The 21,046-nt window shown below is 47.9% G+C and overlaps 1 protein-coding gene across 2 annotated transcripts in view; it reads right to left on the bottom strand.

The window, feature by feature from the left end:
* Window positions 1-3,460: 3,460 nt before the first annotated feature.
* kiaa0930 (KIAA0930 ortholog) overlaps window positions 3,461-21,046 on the bottom strand; it is a 55,395-nt gene continuing 37,809 nt past the window's right edge. The window contains exons 5-11 of one of the 2 annotated variants that reach the window (XM_033037567.1): window positions 20,695-20,796; window positions 19,907-20,047; window positions 17,539-17,733; window positions 16,408-16,440; window positions 10,181-10,355; window positions 7,743-7,898; window positions 3,461-3,955 (exon numbers count right to left, since the gene is read on the bottom strand). In XM_033037567.1, coding sequence (XP_032893458.1) covers window positions 3,915-3,955; window positions 7,743-7,898; window positions 10,181-10,355; window positions 16,408-16,440; window positions 17,539-17,733; window positions 19,907-20,047; window positions 20,695-20,796 — 843 coding nt within the window. In that variant the 3' untranslated portion in view covers window positions 3,461-3,914. The remainder of the gene's footprint in view (window positions 3,956-7,742; window positions 7,899-10,180; window positions 10,356-16,407; window positions 16,441-17,538; window positions 17,734-19,906; window positions 20,048-20,694; window positions 20,797-21,046) is intronic. The other variant, XM_033037568.1, reaches the window with a different exon arrangement.

Here is a 21,046-nt window from a genome sequence, read left to right as displayed (position 1 = left end):
AAGGGCCTGTCCCACTTTCCCCGAGTTATTCACGAGTTCTCCCGAGTTTTCAAACTCGCAGAATGTTCGTAACGAGTCCGTGGATATATCGTAGCGGCTCGTTTTGCCAGCTGTAGGTACTCGGGGCATCAGGAAAGTCGGGACGTTTTTTCAGCATGTTGAATTAATTTTTTTGCTATTATTAAATCCTTAACTATGGTTTAATAATAGCAAAAAAATTAATTCTTAAATTTTGGAAGGGTACATCAATACCAACGCTTAAAATGTGGATTGCAAGTATGTTGGACACCGCTCATCTTGAGGAAATGCGATTCCTCCTAATGGATAAATCAGACCAATTCATAACGAGTTGGTCTCCATTCGTCGTTTTTTTGGAATCATATGGTGCAACACAATTGTAAAAAATAACTGTTTCAGGACTGGACGAGGGTTGGTCAAGACTATAAATAATGATCTCCTCTTTTTTTTCTTTTCTTCTCTCTATTCTCTCTCTCAACTTTTTTCATTTACTCGTTTTCTTTTTTCACACACTATATATTTCACATCTTTCTATCCTTTACTATCTAACTTCTTTTTCTTATTCTAATCTTTTTTCAGTGTAACAAAAAAAAAAAAAAGAAGTTGTACATAAAATGTATTATGAAAATATATATTAGGCACTTTGGTGCCATATGACTGTACTTACTTCTAATAAAATAAAATATTAAAAAAAAAAGAAAAATGTCCACGAGTAAAAATATAGCCCCGAGTACCTACGGTGGCATAACGAGCCGCTACCAAATGTTCACGGACTCCTACTGACTCGTTACGAACATTCTGCGAGTTTGAAAACTCGGGAGAATCCGTGAATAACTCGGGAAAGTGGGACAGGCCCTTAACTACGCTGGTGAGCAATCGGCATTGCAGGCTGTACGGTTTGATCAAGCCCGTGGTTTAATTAAGGAGAATCACGCATGCACATTTTATTTTTCAGGATTCTGTGCCGAGGAAGAAAATGGCAAGATTTGCCTGGTTTAGTGCGGGTGTCAGGGGTTGTGGGGAGAAGGCTGGAGAATGCGGATGAGAGGGAGAGATAGATCAGCCAAGATTGAATGGCAGAGTAGAACCTAAGTTATGAAGTCTAGAACCTAACTTATGAACCTAACGTGTTCAATCACTGTTCATGATACACGAGTCAAGTAAAGAAAAAAAGTCAGAGTCCCTTCTTCCCAAAATTTGCCAAACCGTTTGACGAACTTTGTTCTCCTTCACCGAGTGGCTTGAGCTAAGCGAGAGCTTGATAGGGCTCTTAAAGATAGCGGAGTCAGGGGATATGGGGAGAAGGCAGGAACGGGGTTACTGATTGTGGATGATCAGCCATGATCCCATTGAATGGCGGTGCTGGCTCGAAGGGCCGAATGGCCTACTCCTGCACCTATTTTTAATGTTTCTAAAGCACATGGCAGGTGCTCCAAATGATTGGAGAGTTGAACACTCTCATCCCTATTAGCAGGAGAAAATAACAAAGCTTTTAAACTAACTAAATGACAATGTACGCCATGCAGCTAAGAGGGGCCTGGTGTGGGGGATGCTGAGGACTGAGGGGGAGGGGAAGGGGAAGACTTAGAATTAAAGGACGTTCTTTTAGGAATGAGATGAGGAGAAATTTCTTTAGTCAGAGGGTGGTGAATCTGTGGAATTCTTTGCCACATTGTTCTGTGGAGGCCAAGTTAGCGGATATTTTTTAAGGCAGGGATAGATAGATTCTTGATTAGTACGGGTGTGAGAGGTTACAGGGAGAAGGCAGGAGAATGGGGTTAAGAGGGAGAGATAGATCAGCCATGATTGAATGGCGGAGTAGACTTGATGGGCCGAAAGGCCTAATTCTGCTCCTGTTCCTTATGACAATAAGGAGAAGGGATTAGTATTTTTTGTAACTTTGTCCGCGACTTTGTGGGGACTCTTTTGTGCAAAAACTAAGAATTTCACTGCACCCAGCTAGGTACAAGTGACAATAACGTATCATCATCATCTTCATCATCACAATGCTGTCTCTTTTTAGAAGAGAAATAAACAAAATATCAGAAATTCAAATCAGTTGTCTTGTGGCAGACGTATGCACATTGAATATTCCCTAATGAGATCTTTACTGAGCACATACGTGTGGGAGTTAAGTGTCGTTTTGCTGTTTCTGTTCCTGTTCTATCTGCGTTTTCCATCAGAAGGTCAGAGAGAGCCGGATTGGATCCAACGTCAGTGGGGCCACTCATTCCGCCTCCATTTTACATCAAACATGACGTACACAGGCTCACTTTCAGCAGGTGCATTCAGAGGGGATATCGAAAACTATGGCTACAGGTTAAAGTCCGTTTGCTAATAAAATTAAAAAAAGTTCATTTGTCCCTCCAAAAACCTCAGTGTTTTATGAAAAGGAAACAATGGTTATTGTACTTTTTAATTTTTCTTTTCAAAACAAATCACCACGATTTTGGAGCCGTGTTCTATTCTGTCAGAGGTTATGGGGGAGAAGGCAGGAGAATGGGGTCAGGAGGGAGAGATAGATCAGCCATGATTGAATGGCGGAGTTGACTTAATGGGCCGAATGGCATAATTCTGCTCCTATCTCTTCCCCGGAAAAGTGCGATGCGAATATTTTCAATGTTTAAATGGAATCGAGTGAGTTGGGAGGAGAATAAGAGACGGCTCATGAAGGGAAGAGGAAAGAGCAGAATCAAAATGGCCGTCAGCCATGCTTCCTGGAAGCTGGAAATGGCGGGCTTCCCAAAAATAAGGTGAGGCCTGGGACTCATCAGGGTGTGGTGAACGATTCGCTAAATAGCTACGGCTCCCATATTCCAGTTGTGCTTCACCAGGATGGGGACAACTTGAAAGAAGTTGCTAAAATCTTGAAATCCCCAGATATAAATGTACAAAGGCTTCAACTGAAGTTGAGCAAGATTCCCTTTTCTCCTCACTAACATTCACTGAGGTTTGGGGCCAGTTTGTCTCAAGATCTAAAGGTTGCCACTGCAACCTACAGAAGTACCTCTGAGCTCACACAGCGCAAAGAAACCTCATTGTAGTTTATTTTAGTTTAGAAATACAGCGTGGAAACAGGCCCTTCGGCCCACCAACCCCGCACACTAACACTATCCTACACACACACACACTAGGGACAATTTACATTTTACCAAGCCAATTAGCCTACAAACTTGGACGTCTTTGGAGTATGGGAGGAAACCCGAGCACCTGGAGAAAACCCACGCAGGTCACGGGGAGAACGTGCAAACTCCGTACAGACAGCACCCGTAGTCAGGATCGAACCCGGGTGTCTGTTGCTGTGAAAAAAAAGGTGGCCTCTTCCCCCGCTCCCTAACAAACCCTGTTGATGCAAAGACTCTGCAAAGCAATGATAACACTGTGCGGTCACAGTGGTTCCGCACCTTTCGTCACCTCGCCTCTCCACCATTCACATATTTAAAAAAATCAAGTGTTACCTTACAACACTACCGATATAAGCACACTATCCCAACGGTGCTTTGACAAAGATTAGGAAGAAAAATGTCCTCTACCTATTGAACGCAGCTCCTTTAAGAGTTCATTTAATGTCCCGTTTAATATAAATTGCAGCAAGTTATTTTTCTTTGTTCTCCGTCCCTGGCGGTGTTGGGTACAAAGCAGTTCAGTCGTCAGAGACGGCCGGCGAAGGATTCTGTGTTGGTCATTCTCGTTACTGATCCTCCGGGCCCAGCTCCGAACTAGGACTCTGTTGGCACTGGGCAGATCCCTCGGGCAAGTGGAGCAGGCACTTCAATGAGCTGGTATTCCCCCATTAAACTTCCCTTCCATCCCAACACTAGGTGGCGGTGTCGTCAAGAATCCAGTTCCCAATCAGGCACATGGCTGCGGGTTTGGAAGACAGGGCCTTCTCTTTGCTATGTCATCAGGATTGGTTTCTGACGGATTTCTAAAATGTCTGCGAGAGAGAGAGAGAGAGAGAGGGGGAGAGATGCCATCATAGTTACTTGAATACACTTTGGACTTTACATGAGACTTTAGCGAGATACAGCGCGGAAACACGCCCTTCGCCCCCACCGTGTCCGCGCCGACCAGCGTTCAGTGCACGAAGGAACTGCAGATGCTGGTTGACACCGAAGATAGATAGGCACAAAATGCTGAAGTAACTCAGCGGGGGGGACAGGCAGCATCTCTGGAAAGAGTGACATTTCAGGTCCAGACCATTCTTCGGATCTGCCTCACATCGCCAGAGACCCCGGTTCGATCCCGACTACGGGCGCTGTCTGTGTGGAGTTTGCACGTTCTTGCTAGAATTTAGAAGATTGAGGGGGGGATCTTATAGAAACTTACAAAATTCTTAAGGGGTTGGACAGGCTAGATGCAGGAAGATTGTTCCCGATGTTGGGGAAGTCCAGAACAAGGGGTCACAGTTTAAGGAAAAGGGGGAAATCTTTTAGGACCGGGATGAGAAAAACATTTTTCACGCATAGAGTGGTGAATCTCTGGAATTCTCTGCCACAGAAGGTCGTTGAGGCCAGTTCATTGGCTATATTTAAGAGGGAGTTAGATGTGGCCCTTGTGGCTAAAGGGATCAGGGGGTATGGAGAGAGGGCAGGGATGGGATACTGAGTTGGATGATCAGCCATGATCATATTGAATGGCTGTGCAGGGTCGAAGGGCCGAGTGGCCTACTCCTGCACCTATTTTGTATGTTTCTATGTTCTCCCCGTGACCGCGTGGGTTTTCTCCAGGTGCTCCGGTTTCCTCCCACCTTCCAAAGACGTGCAGGTTTCTAGGCTGATCGGTAAGAATTGTAAATTGTCCCCAGTGTGTAGAATAGTGCTAGCGTACGGGGTGATCGCTGGTCGGCGCGGACTCGGTGGGCCCAAACGAACCAGAGAGAGAAAAAGACGTGGGAATTGAATTCAGTGTCCATGAAATTACCCAGCACGTTTAATGAGGGCTGATAATTGCCGGCTTTAGAAATATAATCCTATTTTAATTCAGTTCATTTGCAGTAAGTCATTTTAGATAATGGGTTTGGAAAAAGATTATGGAATTACTGGGATCGCCAAATCTGGTGCACAATGCTATCAAATCCCCCCCTCCTTGCCCGTGTCCACCTACTGTCCTGCCCCTGATCTCAACAAGCTTTCTTCCCCACCCCCTACAATCCGTCAGAAGTAGGGCCCCAACCCAAATTGTCGGCTATCCATGTTCTCCAGAGATGCTGCCTGACCCGCTGAGTTACCCCAGCACTTTTTGTCCTTCTGGACAAATTTGGATTGCTTTCTCTGGAGCGTGGAGGATGGGGGGGGGGGGGCAGCTTGGTCATGAGGTCATATGGAATAGTAGTAGAATTAGGACATTAAGTCCCTATTAGGCCCCATTCTGCCTACTCCGCCATTCAATCATGGCTGATCTCTCTCCCTCCTAACCCCATTCTCCTGCCTTCTCCCCATAACCCCTAACACCCGTACTAATCAAGAATCTATCTATCTCTGCCTTAAAAATATCCACTGACTTGGCCTCCACAGCCTTCTCTGGCCAAGAATTCCACAGATTCGCCACCCTCTGACTAAAGAAATTTCTCCTCATCTCCTTCCTAAAACAACATCTTTTAATCCTGAGGCTCCGACCTCTAGTCCTAGACTCTCCCGTTAGTGGAAACATCCTTAGGGGCAGGGGGAAGACCCGATAGCTTTAAAAAAAAAACTTCCATCAGGTCTTCTATATGGGAGGAACTTTTCACTAATGGAAAAGACTACAAAAAGTCGTAAACACTGCCCAGTCCATCATCGGCTCTGACCTTCCTTCCATCGAGGGGATTTACCGCAGTCGCTGCCTCAAAAAGGCTGGCAGTATCATCAAAGACCCTCACCATCCTGGCCACACACTCATCTCCCTGCTACCTTCAGGTAGAAGGTACAGGAGCCTGAAGACTGCAACAACCAGGTTCAGGAATAGCTACTTCCCCTCAGCCGTCAGGCTATTAAACCTGGCTCGGACAAAACTCTGATTATTAGCAACCACTTTCTGTTATTTGCACTACCAGTTTATTTATTCATGTGTGTATATATTTATATCATGGTATATGGACACATTTATCTGTTTTGTAGTAAATGCCTACTATGTTCTGTGTGCTTAAGCAAAGCAAGAATTTCATTGTCCTATACAGGGACACATGACAATAAACTCACTTGAACTTGAACTTGAACTAATGCTGGAAATGTCCACGACTAGGGGACGTAGCTTTAAGGCGAGAAGGGCCATGTTCAAGGGAGGTGTGCAGGGCAAGTCCTTTTTAAAATAGACTGTGGTGGTTGCCTGGAACTTGCTGCCGGGGGTGGTGGTGGTGGTGGATGTAGCTACGATAGTGGCAACCAAGAAGCTTTTAGATAGACGCACAGATGTGAAGGGAATGGAGGAAGATGGATCATTTGTCGGGAGAGGGGATTGTTTTCACTTGATAGTATGTTTGGCAGGGGCATTGCGGGCTGAAGGGTCTGTTCCTGTGCTGTACTGTTCTGCGTTCTTGAGATTTATTCATGAGCAGTTAATTATTCATGAATTGTTGAGTTGCGGCAATATAATAACCCATTTACGATTGAAAATTAAAATAAAATGGAAAAGGGGCGATCTAATAAATCAAACTTTCATAATTTGATATTTAAAGAACTCTTCAAATTTCCAGCCACCTGTGCCTTGAAGAAAGTGTTTACAAAAAAAATTAAATTAGTGAACTTGCCAGATTGTCTGGAAGAGAACTTGAGTGAGATTAATGCCATTAATTGCCCAAATTTATAATTCAACAGAAGTTTTTACTTTGCATTTTGTTGTCCCTTCTCTGTTGCCCCAAATAGTTCCAGATCAAATCTCTCACATCCACATCACACTCGCACTCTAGGCCTGGTTTATTTTAGTTTAATCCATGAAAACAGGCCCTTCGGCCCAGCACGTCTGTGCCAACCGGCCTAGCACTATCCCACACACACTGGGGACAATTTACACTTTACCAAGGCCAGTTAGCCGTCAACCCCGTACGTCTTTGGAGAGTGGGAGGAAACCAGAGCAGCCGGGGGTCACGGGGAGAACGTGCAAACTCCGTGCAGACGGCGCCCGTAGTGAGGATGAAACCCGGGTCTCTGGCGCTGTGAGGCAGTAACTCTACCGCTGCGCCACCGTGCCGCTCTCTTTACAAGGAAGCACGACATTATGTACTTTGATACGAGGCAAAATTAGCTCTACGCATGACTTTTATTAATCACGCCACAAATATTTTCCTCAATTAAGAGCCAAAGACAGCTCTTTTACCGTCCATCTCCCCCCCCCCCCACCCCCCCCCCCCATCAGCCGTCCATTAATGGTGCATTTCCCTTGGCGATGCCATTAGACTGCGGTACGCCATGGGCGGTCATGGTGGCGCAGCGGTAGAGTGGCTGCCTCACAGCGCCAGAGACCCAGGTTCCATCCTGATTACGGACACCGTCTGTACGGAGTTTGTACCTTCTCCCCGTGACCTGCGTGGGTTTTCCTCCCACGCTCCAAAGACGTACACGCGTGTAGGTTATTTGGTTTCGATATAAATGCAAATTGTCCCTAGTGTGTGTAGAATAGTGTTAGTGTGCGGGGATCGCTGGTCGGTGCCGACTTGGAGGGCTGAAGGTCTTGTTTCTGCGCTGTATCTCTGAACTAGACTGGTGGGATGTCTGACGACGTGCCGTGAGATTGGCGGTGGGACTTACCTGTTGTAATACGATGCATCGGTAGCGTGACGTAGGTGAGGTGTGCGTAGAGTAGAAAATTTACGTCTGTTCGGTTCAGCTTTAGCCAGGACCCAACCAAGGACCTCCCAGTCCCCGACAACGAGCGAGATCGTAGGTTGGACACGCCGTGCATGCCTGCAAACACACACACACACACAGCAGGTAACCAGCAGAGTCGCCATCGTAGACAGATATTGTATCAGAGAGAGAGACACACACACACACACACACACACACACAGACCATCACACACACAGACAGACACTCACACAGACAGTCGTACACACACACAGACAGTCACACAGACAGACAGTCACACACAGAGACCCTCACACACACACACACACAGACCGTCACACACAGAGACCGTCACACAGACAGTTGCACAGACAGACAGACAGTCGCACAACAGTTGCATAGACAAACACACACACACACACACACACACACACACACACACACACACACACACACACACGCAGTGACTGGAAGGCACTGCCGAGGTGGTGGTGGAGGCAGGTACAACAGTGGCGTTTGAGAGACATTTGCATAGGCACATGGATATACAGGCAATGGATGGATCTGGATCACGTGCAGGCCGCAGGGATTGGTTTAACTTTAATCATGTTCTGCATGGATACTGAAGGGCTGAAGGGCCTCTTCCAGTGCTGTACGCTTCTGTGTTTTAAATGACGAAAAATAAAGGATGGGAGGGGGGGTGGGGTGGGAAGGAATGAAACACGATAGGGATGAAACACAGCAACATAGAATACGCAGGAGGTGAGCAGAGCAGTGGCATTCTGTATCCTGGAGCAGTGAATCAGACCGCTGGGCTGAGATGAGAAAACCGCTAATAAGATCGTTGCTACATTGTGGACCAGCAGCTTTAACAAAAGGATCTTACAATCAATTAGTGGGTGGTTTGCTGCGGATTTGAAAGATGTTAATCCTGCTGTGTGCCTTGGCAACCAACATGACCGAGAACTCGTAAGGATGTGGTCTCTCCACAACTCCAAAGAGTCCTCTCCACAAACGCCAGCCAAAGAAGGAATGTAATGGAGTGGGTAGGAAGGAACTGAAGATGCTCCTTTACACTGAAGGTAGACACAAAATTCTGGAGTTACTCAGCGGGACAGGAGGGAAGGAATGGGTGACGTTTCAGTCCGAAGAAGGGTCTCGACCCGAAACGTCACACATTCCTTCCCTCCAGAGATGCTGCCCGTCCCGCTGAGTTACTCCAGCATTTTGTGACTCTCTTCAGTTTTATGGAGGGGTCCAGAGCTCGCTACAGTGCATCGGCAGTGGATGCGAAAGAGGGATAACATAGAACTAGTGTGAACAATGATCGATGGTCGGCGTGGACTCGGTGGGGCACAGGGCCTGTTTCCGTGCTGTATCTTGGAGCGCAGGAGGATGCGTGCTGATCTTATAGAGGTGTACAAAATCATGAGAGGAATTGATCGGCTAAATGTACTTAGTGTAGGGGAATCTAAAACCAGAGGACATAGGTTTAGGGTGAGAGGGAGAAGAATTAATAGGAACTTGTTTGTTTTTTTGTAAACACAAAGGGTGGTGGGTTTTAAAGACATTTGTACAAGTACATGGATAGCACAGGTTTAGTGGGATATGGGCCGAACACAGGACTAGTGTTGATGGGACATGTTGGGCCAAAGTGCCCGTTTAAGAAGGAACTGCAGATATGGGAAAAATCGAAGGTAGATAAAAGTGCTGGAGAAACTCAGCGGGTGAGGCAGCATCTATGGAGGAAGGAAAAGGTGACGTTTCGGGTCGAGACACTTCTTCAGACTGAGACTTGAGTCGTAGGCCCACAGCCTGTTTCCATGCTGTGTGCCCACGAGTAAAACAAAACGAAAATGAAAGATACTCTGGTTTTAGAAGAATCTTTGGTGGAGAGAGGGGAGGAAATTCAAAGCTGCAAGGCCAGGAGGATGCTGACAAAGGTTTGTGGAGGAGGGAGAGGGGGGGGGGGGGGAAGGATGTACAGGCACGTCGCATTTTATGTGGAGGGAGGGGTCACGTTTGAAGAGCAGCGAGTTTTGAAAAGCAGCACGCTGGAAAAGCAGTGCATAAACCAAAAAGCACGCAAGTCAAACGTGTGCTCGGCACATATCTGAGTGCGTTATTGCGAAAATAGGAGAACGTGGATTAAATTTCTGATTCGGGACATATATGACAATACAACACTCTCGCCTCTTGATCACTTCAATGCGGGCGCATGGTTTAAGGTCACAAGGAGTAGGAGCAGAATTGGGCCATTCGGCCCATCAAGTCGACTCCGCCATTCAATCATGGCCGATCTATCTCTCCCTCCTGACCCCATTCTGTTGCCTGCTCCCCATAACCCCCGACACCCGTACAGCAAGCAGCAGGAGCCGCACAAGGGGCGTATGACGCACCTTCCGAGTCTCCGTTGTCTGATCCATGTCTGAAGAACTCCTCGCTGTCGTTGGCCGAATGAGACTTCTTCATCTCTGCCATCCTGTTTTTGGGCGTCTTTCGGCGGAGCGAGGGGGAGAAGAACGACGGCCGGTTGTTGCGTTCCGGCGTGGGAGGGGTGCTGAACGACGTCACCTGCAAACAAACCCCCCCCAAAAAAAGGATATAGTCAACACCCCCAAACAACACTGGATGACAAGATGGCGCCCAAACCAAGATGGCGCATACACACGCAGATACACACGAGGACACACACGCAGATACACACACACACGCAGATACACACGCAGATACACACACACACACACACACACACACACACACACACACACACACACACACACACACACACACACACACACACACACACACACACACACACACACACACACACACACACACACACACACACACACACACACACACACACACACATCGCTCCACACTCTTACATCTCCATCTGTGGAATTCATTGCCACAAAAGGCCGTGGAGGCCAAGTCAATGGATATTTTTAAGGCAGAGACAGATAGATTCCTGAGTAGTACGGGTGTCAGGGGTTATGGGGTGAAGGCAGGAGAATGGTGTTGGGAGGGCGAGATCGATCAGCCATGATCGAATGGCGGAGTCGACTTGATGGGCCGAATGGCCTAATTCTGCTCTATCACTTATGATCTGAACACCGTGAATGGCTAAATTGTAATCATGTATTGTCTTTCCGCTGACAGGTTAGCACGCAAGTTTTTTGCTATACCTCGGTACACGTGACTATAAACTAAACTGAAGGAATGCCAGATGTACAGAAATGGGAGATTGCCCTATGAGACCTCCCCACCATCGAGGGGATCTATCGCCGTCGCTGCCTCAAAAAGGCTGGCAGCATCATCAAGGACCCACACCATCCTGGCCACACACTCAACTCTCCGCTGCCATCAGGTAGAAGGTACAGGAGCCTGCAATCTGGTGCATCCAGGTTCAGGAACAGCTTCTTCCCCACAGCCATCAGGCTATTAAACTCACCATCAAACAAACTCTGAACTATAACAGCCTATTGCACTTTATCCGTTTGTTTATCCGTATATATATGGTCTATACTGTCTATATATGGTCTATGATATACAGACACACTGAGCTGTTCTGTATTTATGCTTACAATATTCTGTTGTGTTGAAGCAAAGCAAGAATTTCATTGTCCTATCTGGGACACATGACAATAAACTCTCTTGACTTGACTTGAGACAAAGGCGACTGGGACTATTTCTACTGGAACAGGAAGCAGAGGAGATTTAACAGAAGCTGGTGGGATTTCGCCGAGGGGTATTCTACTTAAAATGGCCTCCAAAGGAAGTGTTAAGAGAAGTTGGGATAACTTATTTTTTATATAAACACAGAGTGTTGCTCAAAATGGCGCATCTCGTTCAAGGGACTTTAGTTTAGTTACAGCACTGAAACAGGCCCTTCGGCCCACCGCGTCCACACCGACCAGCAATAACCCTGTACGCTTGTACTTCCTACACACACTAGGGACAATTTACGGAAGCCAATTAAGCTACAAACCTGTACGTCTTTGGAAAATGGAGGGGGGGGGGGAGAAACCGGAGCACCCAGAGGAAACCCACATGGTCACAGTGAGAACGTACAAACTCCTTACAGACAGCAGCACCCGCACTCTGGATCCAACTCAGCGCTGTAAGGCAGCAACTCTACCGCTGCGCCACCGTGCCGCCCGCCTCAAATGTGGTGTGACATTGAAGAAGTATTTGTTCAATATTTGATCTCAGAGTAAGACGAAGAGAGTTGAGCGGAGGGTTTCGTCATGAAGTGTGCCATTACTGCGACAAATAAATGGCACAAATATGTTCCAATTTCTTTCCTCATCGCCTTGCCAACAGAACTTAGAACAGCGCAGCCCAGACACAGGCCCTTCGGCCCACAATGCCTGTGCCACACAAGACGCCAAGTTAAAATGATCAACTCTGCCCGCACATAATCCGTATCCCTCCATTCCCTGCATATCCATGCGCCCATCTAAAAAACCTCTTGAACGCCACTATCGTATCTGCCTCCACCATCACCCCTGGCAGCGTGTTCCAGACACTCACCACTGTGAAAGAAATTGCTCCATACATTTCCTTTAAACTTTGCTTCTCTTCCGTTACTGCCGTGCCCTCTAATTTTTGACATTCCCACCTTGGGGAAAAGTTTCTGACTGTCTACCATATCTATGCTTCTCACCATTTTATAAACTTCTATTGGGGCCTACCCTCAGCCCCGCCTCTGACGCCAAACCTCACGCGGTCACGGGGAGAACGTGCAAACTCTGTTCGGACAGCACCCGCAGTCAGGATCGAACCCGGGTCTCTGGCGCGGTGAGGCTGCAGTTATTTCACTGCGCCACCGTGCCGCCCAAACGGAACTTTATTTTTAATGTTTGTTTTGTTAGGTTACCTATTCAACAGTGAATTTAAAAACCTGCTGGGCTGCTGCACAGTTAGAATGTCATTGATCCGATTCGGTACATAGGTCAATAAGGCACTGTTGGCTCTCTCGATGCAGCCCATTAGGCCTAGAAGTGCTGAATAACTCTGGACTATTCTCCAGTGCACTCAAAGGTCAGTGAAGAACTAGAATGAAAGAGACTGCAGATGCTGGAATCTGGAGCAATGCAATAGTTTCTCCAGCACAGTGCTTGTTGCCACGGTCAACAGACAATAGACAATAGGTGCAGGAGTAGGCCATTTGGCCCTTCGAGCCAGCACCGCCATTCAATGTGATCATGGCTGATCATCCACAATCAGTACCCCGTTCCTGCCTTCTCCCCATATCCCCCGACTCCGCTATTTTTAAGAGCCCTATCCAGCTCTCTCTTGAAAGCATCCAGAGAATCTGCCTCCACCGCCCTCTGAGGCAGAGAATTCCACAGACTCACCACTCTCTGTGAGAAAAAGTGTTTCCTCGTCTCCGTTCAAAATGGCTTACTCCTTATTCTTAAACTGTGGCCCCTGGTTCTGGACCCCCCCCCAACATCGGGAACATGTTTCCTGCCTCTCGCGTGTCTATACGAAGGTGTGAAACAAAGCGAGACCAAAGGGGAGAAAGTTCAAGGAAAGTGCAGAATAGATCACAGTTAGTCAGGGGAAGGTGACAACGGGGCATAGAATGTAAAATTTAATCAGGAGGATCAGGCGAACTGGGATGGGGAAGGGATGGAGGGAGAGGGAAAGCAAGGGCTACTTGAAGTTAGAGAAGGGAACTACGCTGGTGCCACTCTGGTCAAACCCAGGCTCCCGCAGCCGTTGTTCCGATGCCAACTGCAAACGGAGCAGACCGTGGCTAACTCTATCATCTCAGTTCCACTAGGCCCAGCAATGCTGCAGTCCCAATCACAGCACCACCAGGCAGTGTTCATTACAATGCTGTGCACAGCTGCTGTCTGGCACCAAAAATAATGACCTTCACATATCTTGTTCTTGAAAAGCGAGGGAGCAAAAGGAAGGAGGAGGAGATGAGGAGAGAGGAAAGCATCTTAAATATCCAGCTCCCATTATCTGCACCTGTGGATTGCACAGAGCTAGTTGAAGTACAGCACAATATATTCAGGTCTTGCTAACAAGATGGATAGTTATTTTCCACGTTAAAGCTACAGGAAAGGGCTAGAAATAAAACTAATGCAAAGTGGAATAGTGGAGTAACTCAGCGGGTCTGGCAGCATCTTAGTTTATAAGTTTAGTTTAGAGATACAGCACCGGGTCCGCGCCGACCAGCGATCCCCGCACATCAACACTATCCTACACACAAGGGACAATTTACATTTGTACCAAGCCAATTAAGCTACAAACCTGTACGTCTTTGGAGTGTGGGTGGAAACAAAAGATCTCGGAAAAAACCCACGCAGGTCACGGGGAGAACATGCAAACTCCGTGTAGACAGCACCCGGAGTCAGGATCGAACCCGGGTTCCTGGCGCTGTAAGGCAGCAACTCTGCCGCTGCGCCACCGTGCCGCTCATCTCTGGAGAACATGGATAGGTCGGGACAATTCTTCAGTCTGAGTGTTCTCCAGAGATGCTGCCTGACCTGCTGAGTTATTCCAGCACTCTGTGTTTTTTTATTTTTTATAAACCAGCATCAGCAGTTCCTTGTTTCTATGAAATAAAATGTTTGACCTACCTCAACTTGGATTCAGAGAATCTCGATCAGTGTGATACGGCCTATAAACAGGCCCCTCAGCCCAACTTGCCCACACCGACCAACATACCCCATCTACACTAGTCCCACCTGACTGCTTTTGGCCCATATCCCTCTAAACCTGTCCTATCCGTGTACCTGTCGAAATGTTTTTTTAAACGCTGCGACAGTACCTGCTTCAACTACCTCCTCCGGCAGCTCGTTCCACACACCCACCACCCTCGATGTGAAAAAGTTACCCCTCGGCTCCTATTAAATCTTCTCCTACTCTGGCAAGGGATACTCATGAACTTATACGCCTCATCCCTCATCCGCCTGCGCTCCAAGGAATAAAGTCCTAGCCTGCTCAACCTCTCCCTATTGTTCAGACCCTCAAGTCCTGGCAACACCCTCGTGAATCTTCCTTCTGAATTTTGTATTCGGCAGGGCAGTGCTCTGCATATCGCCAACTTGGACAATTAAAATTAAAAAAAAAAAATCAAGCCAATTAATCCAATCCACCTACAAACCTGTACGTCTTTGGAGTGCGGGAGGAAACCGAAGATCTCAGAGAAAACCCACGCAGATCACGGGGAGAACGTACAAACTCCATACAAGACAGCACCCGTAGTCGGGATCGAACCCGGATCTCTGGCGCTGCATTTTGCTGTAAGGCAGCAACTCTACCGCTGTGCCACCGTGACTGCCCATCTAAATCTTCTCAAACAACACGATAAAATCCACCATTGCCCGACCGTAATTGATACTGAACAATGTGTTAGAAATCCATAAAATATTTATTAACCCACGCAAATAATAATCAGAGCCAAATAAATTACTCTCTCGGGGAAATCAAACAGGCTCAATGACTGACTATCTAAATCGTGAGCCTTCAACATAACCACCCAATGTAAAAACACTTCATCAATTGAAAAAAGCTTTTCACTATACCTCGGGACAGGTGACAATAAACTGAACTGCAACTCAAATTATTTTAAATGTCTCTGTAGTTTGTTCAACTGAGGCCTTTCACCAGAAGTTAAATACAGGAACCCCTCGTTATAACAGAGCACAGGATAGAGAATGGTGTTGTTATTGTCCACTATAACAGAGCAAGGGGTTCACTCCAACCACCTAGTGGTCACTCTGTGAGTTGTTTTTTTTTGTTACTGCAAGCTAGAAATACTAAAGGCTGGTTGTTACATCGTTTAATAGAGTTAAGTGTCGATCAGAGTGATTGCTTGTCAATGCCAATGCCTTGTCAATCCAATGCCTGGTCAATCCCTTGTCAATGTCAATGCCTTGGCAATGGTCAATGCCTTGCCAACAGTCAATGCTTCGTCAATGCCAATGCCTTGTCAATCCCAACTTCCTCCACAGTGTAACTTACAGCCTGCGTTCTTAAAGAGGCGGAGGTACACAAAAATGCTGGAGAAACTCAGCGGGTGCCGCAGCATCTATGGAGCGAAGGAAATAGGCAACGTTTCGGGCCGAAACCCTTCATCAGACGAAGAACCCTTCTTCTGAAGAAGGGTTTCGGCCCGAAACGTTGCCTATTTCCTTCGCTCTGTAGATGCTGCTGCACCCGCTGAGTTTCTCCAGCATTTTTGTGTACCTTCGAATTTCCAGCATCAGCATCAGCAGAGGCGGTCGACTATAATGAAATCCGTTATAAAGAGGACTGTAATAATGAGGGTTTACTGCAATACTGACTGTGATGGAGAAAGGCAGGCAAGGCAATGGGGTACAGACAGCCATTGTGTTAGGGGCAGGTGGGCATGCAGGGATCTCTTAAATGAACGGTTCAGAATGACACAAAGTGGCTGCAAATCCAGGACCAAATATCACTAGCGGTCACTTTGAGGTTTAAGCAATGCATGGACAGGTTACCATCACAAACATCTACGCATGCAATGGTTCTAGACTCCGCTAGGGGAGGGTCCCATCCATCGAGCACATTTAAAAAAAGAAAGAAAGGGGGAGACAGCAAACACAACACAGACTGGTGAGGGTGGTCAACATACCCAGAAGGCACTGCAGGAAGGAGACTCATCCCCCTGGGGAGGAGAAATCGCAACATGGTGAGTTGGAAGATGTCGCACACAGGCACGATGGGGGAAAAACTGCTGCAGAAACACTGGCTAAACGACCCGCATTCACTTACAGGAAGATACAGGCCCACTGCTGGAAGAAACACAGGCGTGCTGGGGAAAGGGCCAGAGACCTTCGCTTATTTTGAGCGGAGATGTTGAGAGGATGTTTCCACTAGTGGGAGAGTCTAGGGCTAGAGGTGATAGGCTCAGAATTAAAGGGCGTTCTTTTAGGAAGGAGATGAGGAGAAATTTCTTTCGTCAGAGGGTGGTGAATCTGTGGAATTCTTTGCCACAGAAGGCTGTGGAGGCCAAGTCAGAAGATATTTTTTTAAGACAGAGATAGGTAGATTCTTGATTAGTACGGGTGTCAGAGGTTACGGAAAAAAGGCAGGAGAATGGGGTTAGGAGGGAGAAATAGATCAGCCATGATTGAATGGCGGAGTAGACTTGATGGGCCAAATGGCCTAATTCTACTCCTATCACTATGTCCTTATGACATGGCCTTAACAGGAGACAATTTATTCTGTAGAGATTTCGCTGAGGGGTGTTCTACTGGTCGCCAAAGGATGCGTGGGGAGAGGTTGGGACAGCACAGAGGGTTGTTAAAAATGGCACATCGGACTTTAGTTTAGAGATACAGCGCGGAAACAGGCCCTTCGGCCCACCGAGTCCGTGCCGACCAGCGATCACCCCGTATACTAGCACTATCCTGCACACTAGGAACAATATACTAATTTTTACAGAAATCAATTTACCAACAAGCCTGGAGTGTGGGAGGAAACCAGAGCACGTAGATTCTACACGGTCACGGGGAGAACGTGCAAACTCCGTACAGACAGCAGTCGTGGTCAGGATCGAACCCGGGTCACTGGCGCTGCCAGGCAGCAACTCTGTCGCCATGCCGTTAACAGCGAGGAGATTTCAGCCTTTGATTGCTAAATGGTGAACAGATCGAAACGGCACCCCCCAGAAACGAGGAACCCAACCATGCATGGGGGAGAGGTTGGGGGAAGCGGGTGTCCCCGGCAACCATGCCCGGCCCTGAGGAGTGTCCATGGTTACCTGATCATGCAGGGGAGAGCCTGGCTCAGATCCCTCCTCCGTCCCATAGGGGGAGGTGTCCCCGGTGGCCACGCGGCTCACAGCCATCTCCGCATGCCCCTTGCCCTGCGGCCCCTTCATCCGCACAAACTCCATGTTGTTGTATTTGTAAAGCCCAAACGACATCTTCTGGGCCATCTTGGCAGCCACACTGACCTGGAAGAAACAACCACATGTTTAGTTTAGTTTAGTAAAACTGAACAGAAGAAAATGTACCACTCCAAAGGCCTCGATTCGGTTCGATGGGCCGAATGGCACCTATTTTCTATGTTTCCACACACACCTCACATAAGTCACGTTACCACGGCAACCTTCAAGGCTAGTCGGCAGACTAGTTTAGTTTAGAGATTCAGCGTGGAAACAGGCCCTTCGGCCCACCAGGTCCGCACTGACCAGTGATCCCTGCACATTAACACTACCCTACACACACACGAGGGACAATTTTACATTTAAACCAAACCAATTATGGGCTTGTCCCACTTAGCCGATTTTTTAGGCGACTGCCGGTGAATACGGCAATGGAATTCGCTAAAGACAGCAGCAGCAACAACCTACCTTAACCTAGCGACAACCTACGCCAGCACCTATGTCAAGCTACGCTCATTGGCGTCAAACCCACGGTCGCCACTGTTGCCGAAAATATCTCAACTTGTTGAAAATCCAGCGGCGACCAGAAAGACGCTACGACTCTTTGGGCGACTGAGGAGACGACTCGCGACCATACAGGCGACACCCCGGCGACCATGTGGCAACAGCCTAGTCGCCTGTAGTTGCCTAAGTGGGACAGGCCCATTAGCCTACAAACCTGCACGTCTTTGGAGCGTGGGAGCAAACCGTAGATCTCGGAGAAAACTCACGCAGGTCACGGGGAGAACGTACAAACGCGGCACGGTCAAGCACCCGTTGTCAGGATCGAACCCGGGGTCTCTGGCACCGTAAGGCAGCAACTCCACCGCTGCGCCACCGTGCCGCCATTGATTTAGCCGGCATTAAGCCCCGCTCAGCGTGGACAAGTTGGGCTGAAGGGCCCGTTACTGTGCTGTATGACGATGACTCCACGAAACGCAAGCAATGGATGAAATCTGACCTCACGGGCTCAAAATTATTTCTCCAAAATTGTTTCCCACTGCAACCGTCCTGAACAGCGTGCCCAACATTTACCAATTACCGAAAGAGAAAATACATTTCTCTCTTATCGAATTGAAATTATTCAGTGATAAATGATCTCATTGCTATTTTCCTCAGGTTTAAATATAGGACGACAGATTAGCGACAAGAGTCGTGTTTGCTCATTCCACATCCGCTGTGCGGCACCGAGCGCTGCGGTCCACTCTGCAGCGGCAGAGTTGCTGCCTTAAGCCCCTGTCCCACTTAGGAAACCTGAACGGAAACCTCGGGAGACTTTGCGCCCCACGCAAGGTTTCCATGCGGTTCCCGGAGGGGTAGGGGGAAGAGGGTGGAAGGAGAGAGGGAAGGGGCTGGGGTGGAGAGGGAAGGGGGGTGGGGGAGAGAGGGATGGGGGTGGGAGGAGGGGGGTGAGGAGAGGGGTGAGGAGAGGGAGATGGAGAGGGAGAGGGGTGGGGGAGGGGAGGCGAGAGGGGAGAGGGAGAGAGGTGTGGGGGAGGGGGGAGATGGGGTACCACCATGAGGTACCACCTCCAGTTTAAATTCCATTTGGAATATTTTGGAGGACCAAGAAACCAAGAACCAAGCTCCTTGGGCTAATGGAATCAAGGGATGTGGGGAGAAGGCAGGAATAGGGTACTGATTTTGGATGATCAGCCATGATCACATTAATAATAATAATGGATGGGATTTATATAGCGCCTTTCTAATACTCAAGGCGCTTTACATCGCATTATTCATTCACTCCTCAGTCACACTCGACGGTGGTAAGCTACTTCTGTAGCCACAGCTGCCCTGGGGCAGACTGACGGAAGCGTGGCTGCCAATCTGCGCCTACGGCCCCTCCGACCCCCACCAATCACTCACACACATTCACACACAGGCAAAGGTGGGTGAAGTGTCTTGCCCAAGGACACAACGACAGTACGCACTCCAAGCGGGATTCGAACCGGCTACCTTCCGGTCGCCAGCCGAACACTTAGCCCATTGTGCCATCTGTCGTCCACATTGAATGGCAGTGCTGGCTCGAAGGGTTGAATGACCTCCTCCTGCACCTATTTTCCATGTTTCTCTGGGGTTTGTATCTGTAATCAACTTTAACTGCTAGAGCAGCTCGGGGCATTTTCTTTTCACTGTGTGTCTAGCGGGGCGAGATCACAAGCTTGCTGTGGGCCAGCACGCTGAAGAGGACGCACTCTCTCACCCGGTTATCATACACCTTCTTCAGCGCTTCGTATCTTATAGATCCCTGGAAGATCACACCCTGGAAGGTGTTGTTTTTGTCACTGGCCACCAGCTCCACACAGACCATTTCTCCTTCGCCGACGGACATGTCGCTGAACACCTGCAAGGCGGAAGAGAACATGATTTAGAGTGTTTAAGAATAAGGAGCAAGCCATTTAGAACGGATACGAGTAAACACTTTTTCCTCACAGAGAGTGGTGAGTCTGTGGAATTCTCTGCCTCAGAGGGCGGTGGAGGCAGGTTCTCTGGATGCTTTCAAGATGGACGACAGATGGCACAATGGGCTAAGTGTTCGGCTGGCAACCGGAAGTTAGCTGGTTCGAAACCCGCTTGGAGTGCATACTGTCGTTGTGTCCTTGGGTGTTGTGACCTTTGCCTGTGTGTGTGGATGTAATTATGTGAAGCACTTTGGGGTCAATGCAAGTTGACTAAAAATGTGCTATATAAATAAAGAAATTTAATTTAATTTAATTTAAGAGAGAGCTAGATAGGGCTCTTAAATATAGCGGAGTCAGGGGATATGGGGAGAAGGCAGGAACGGGGTACTGATTGGGGATGATCAGCCATGATCACAATGAATGGCGGTGCTGGCTCGAAGGGCTGAATGGCCTACTCCTGCACCTATTGTCTGTTTCTAGCATTAAAGGAGGTTAGAGATTATCAAGCTTCCCTCCAATCACCCTTTACAAGCACCACAACTCTATTTCACTGCACATTTACCCATCAACCAGGACGACGAGACATTACCTCCTCAAAACTGTCGATCATGAAGAAGATGTTGGGGTAACTGATCTTGGACTCCTCGCCTTTACTGTCCATGGGGTGCTTGCTTGGGGACGCAAATACTTGCTGTAAACACAAAAAATACGCAAGGGAGAAACGAGTCCAACGATGTAGTATGATGATAACTTGTGCAACAACAAATTGTATTCTCCTTCTTCTTCTTCTTGTGTATGGCGTGCACAGCCTAAAGTTGTAGGGCAACTTGTTCTATTTGATCTTATTTGATTGTGTACGCCGGGTTGATTGCATTCGTCGAAACAGGGCGGACCACGTGAAGGTTGCAATCTCAAAACCCCAACAAATTGTATTAAGGGCT

This window comes from Amblyraja radiata, chromosome 19 (genome assembly GCF_010909765.2).
Source record: "Amblyraja radiata isolate CabotCenter1 chromosome 19, sAmbRad1.1.pri, whole genome shotgun sequence".
NCBI lineage: Eukaryota > Metazoa > Chordata > Chondrichthyes > Rajiformes > Rajidae > Amblyraja > Amblyraja radiata.
This window is presented reverse-complemented; position numbering and strand designations above follow the sequence as displayed.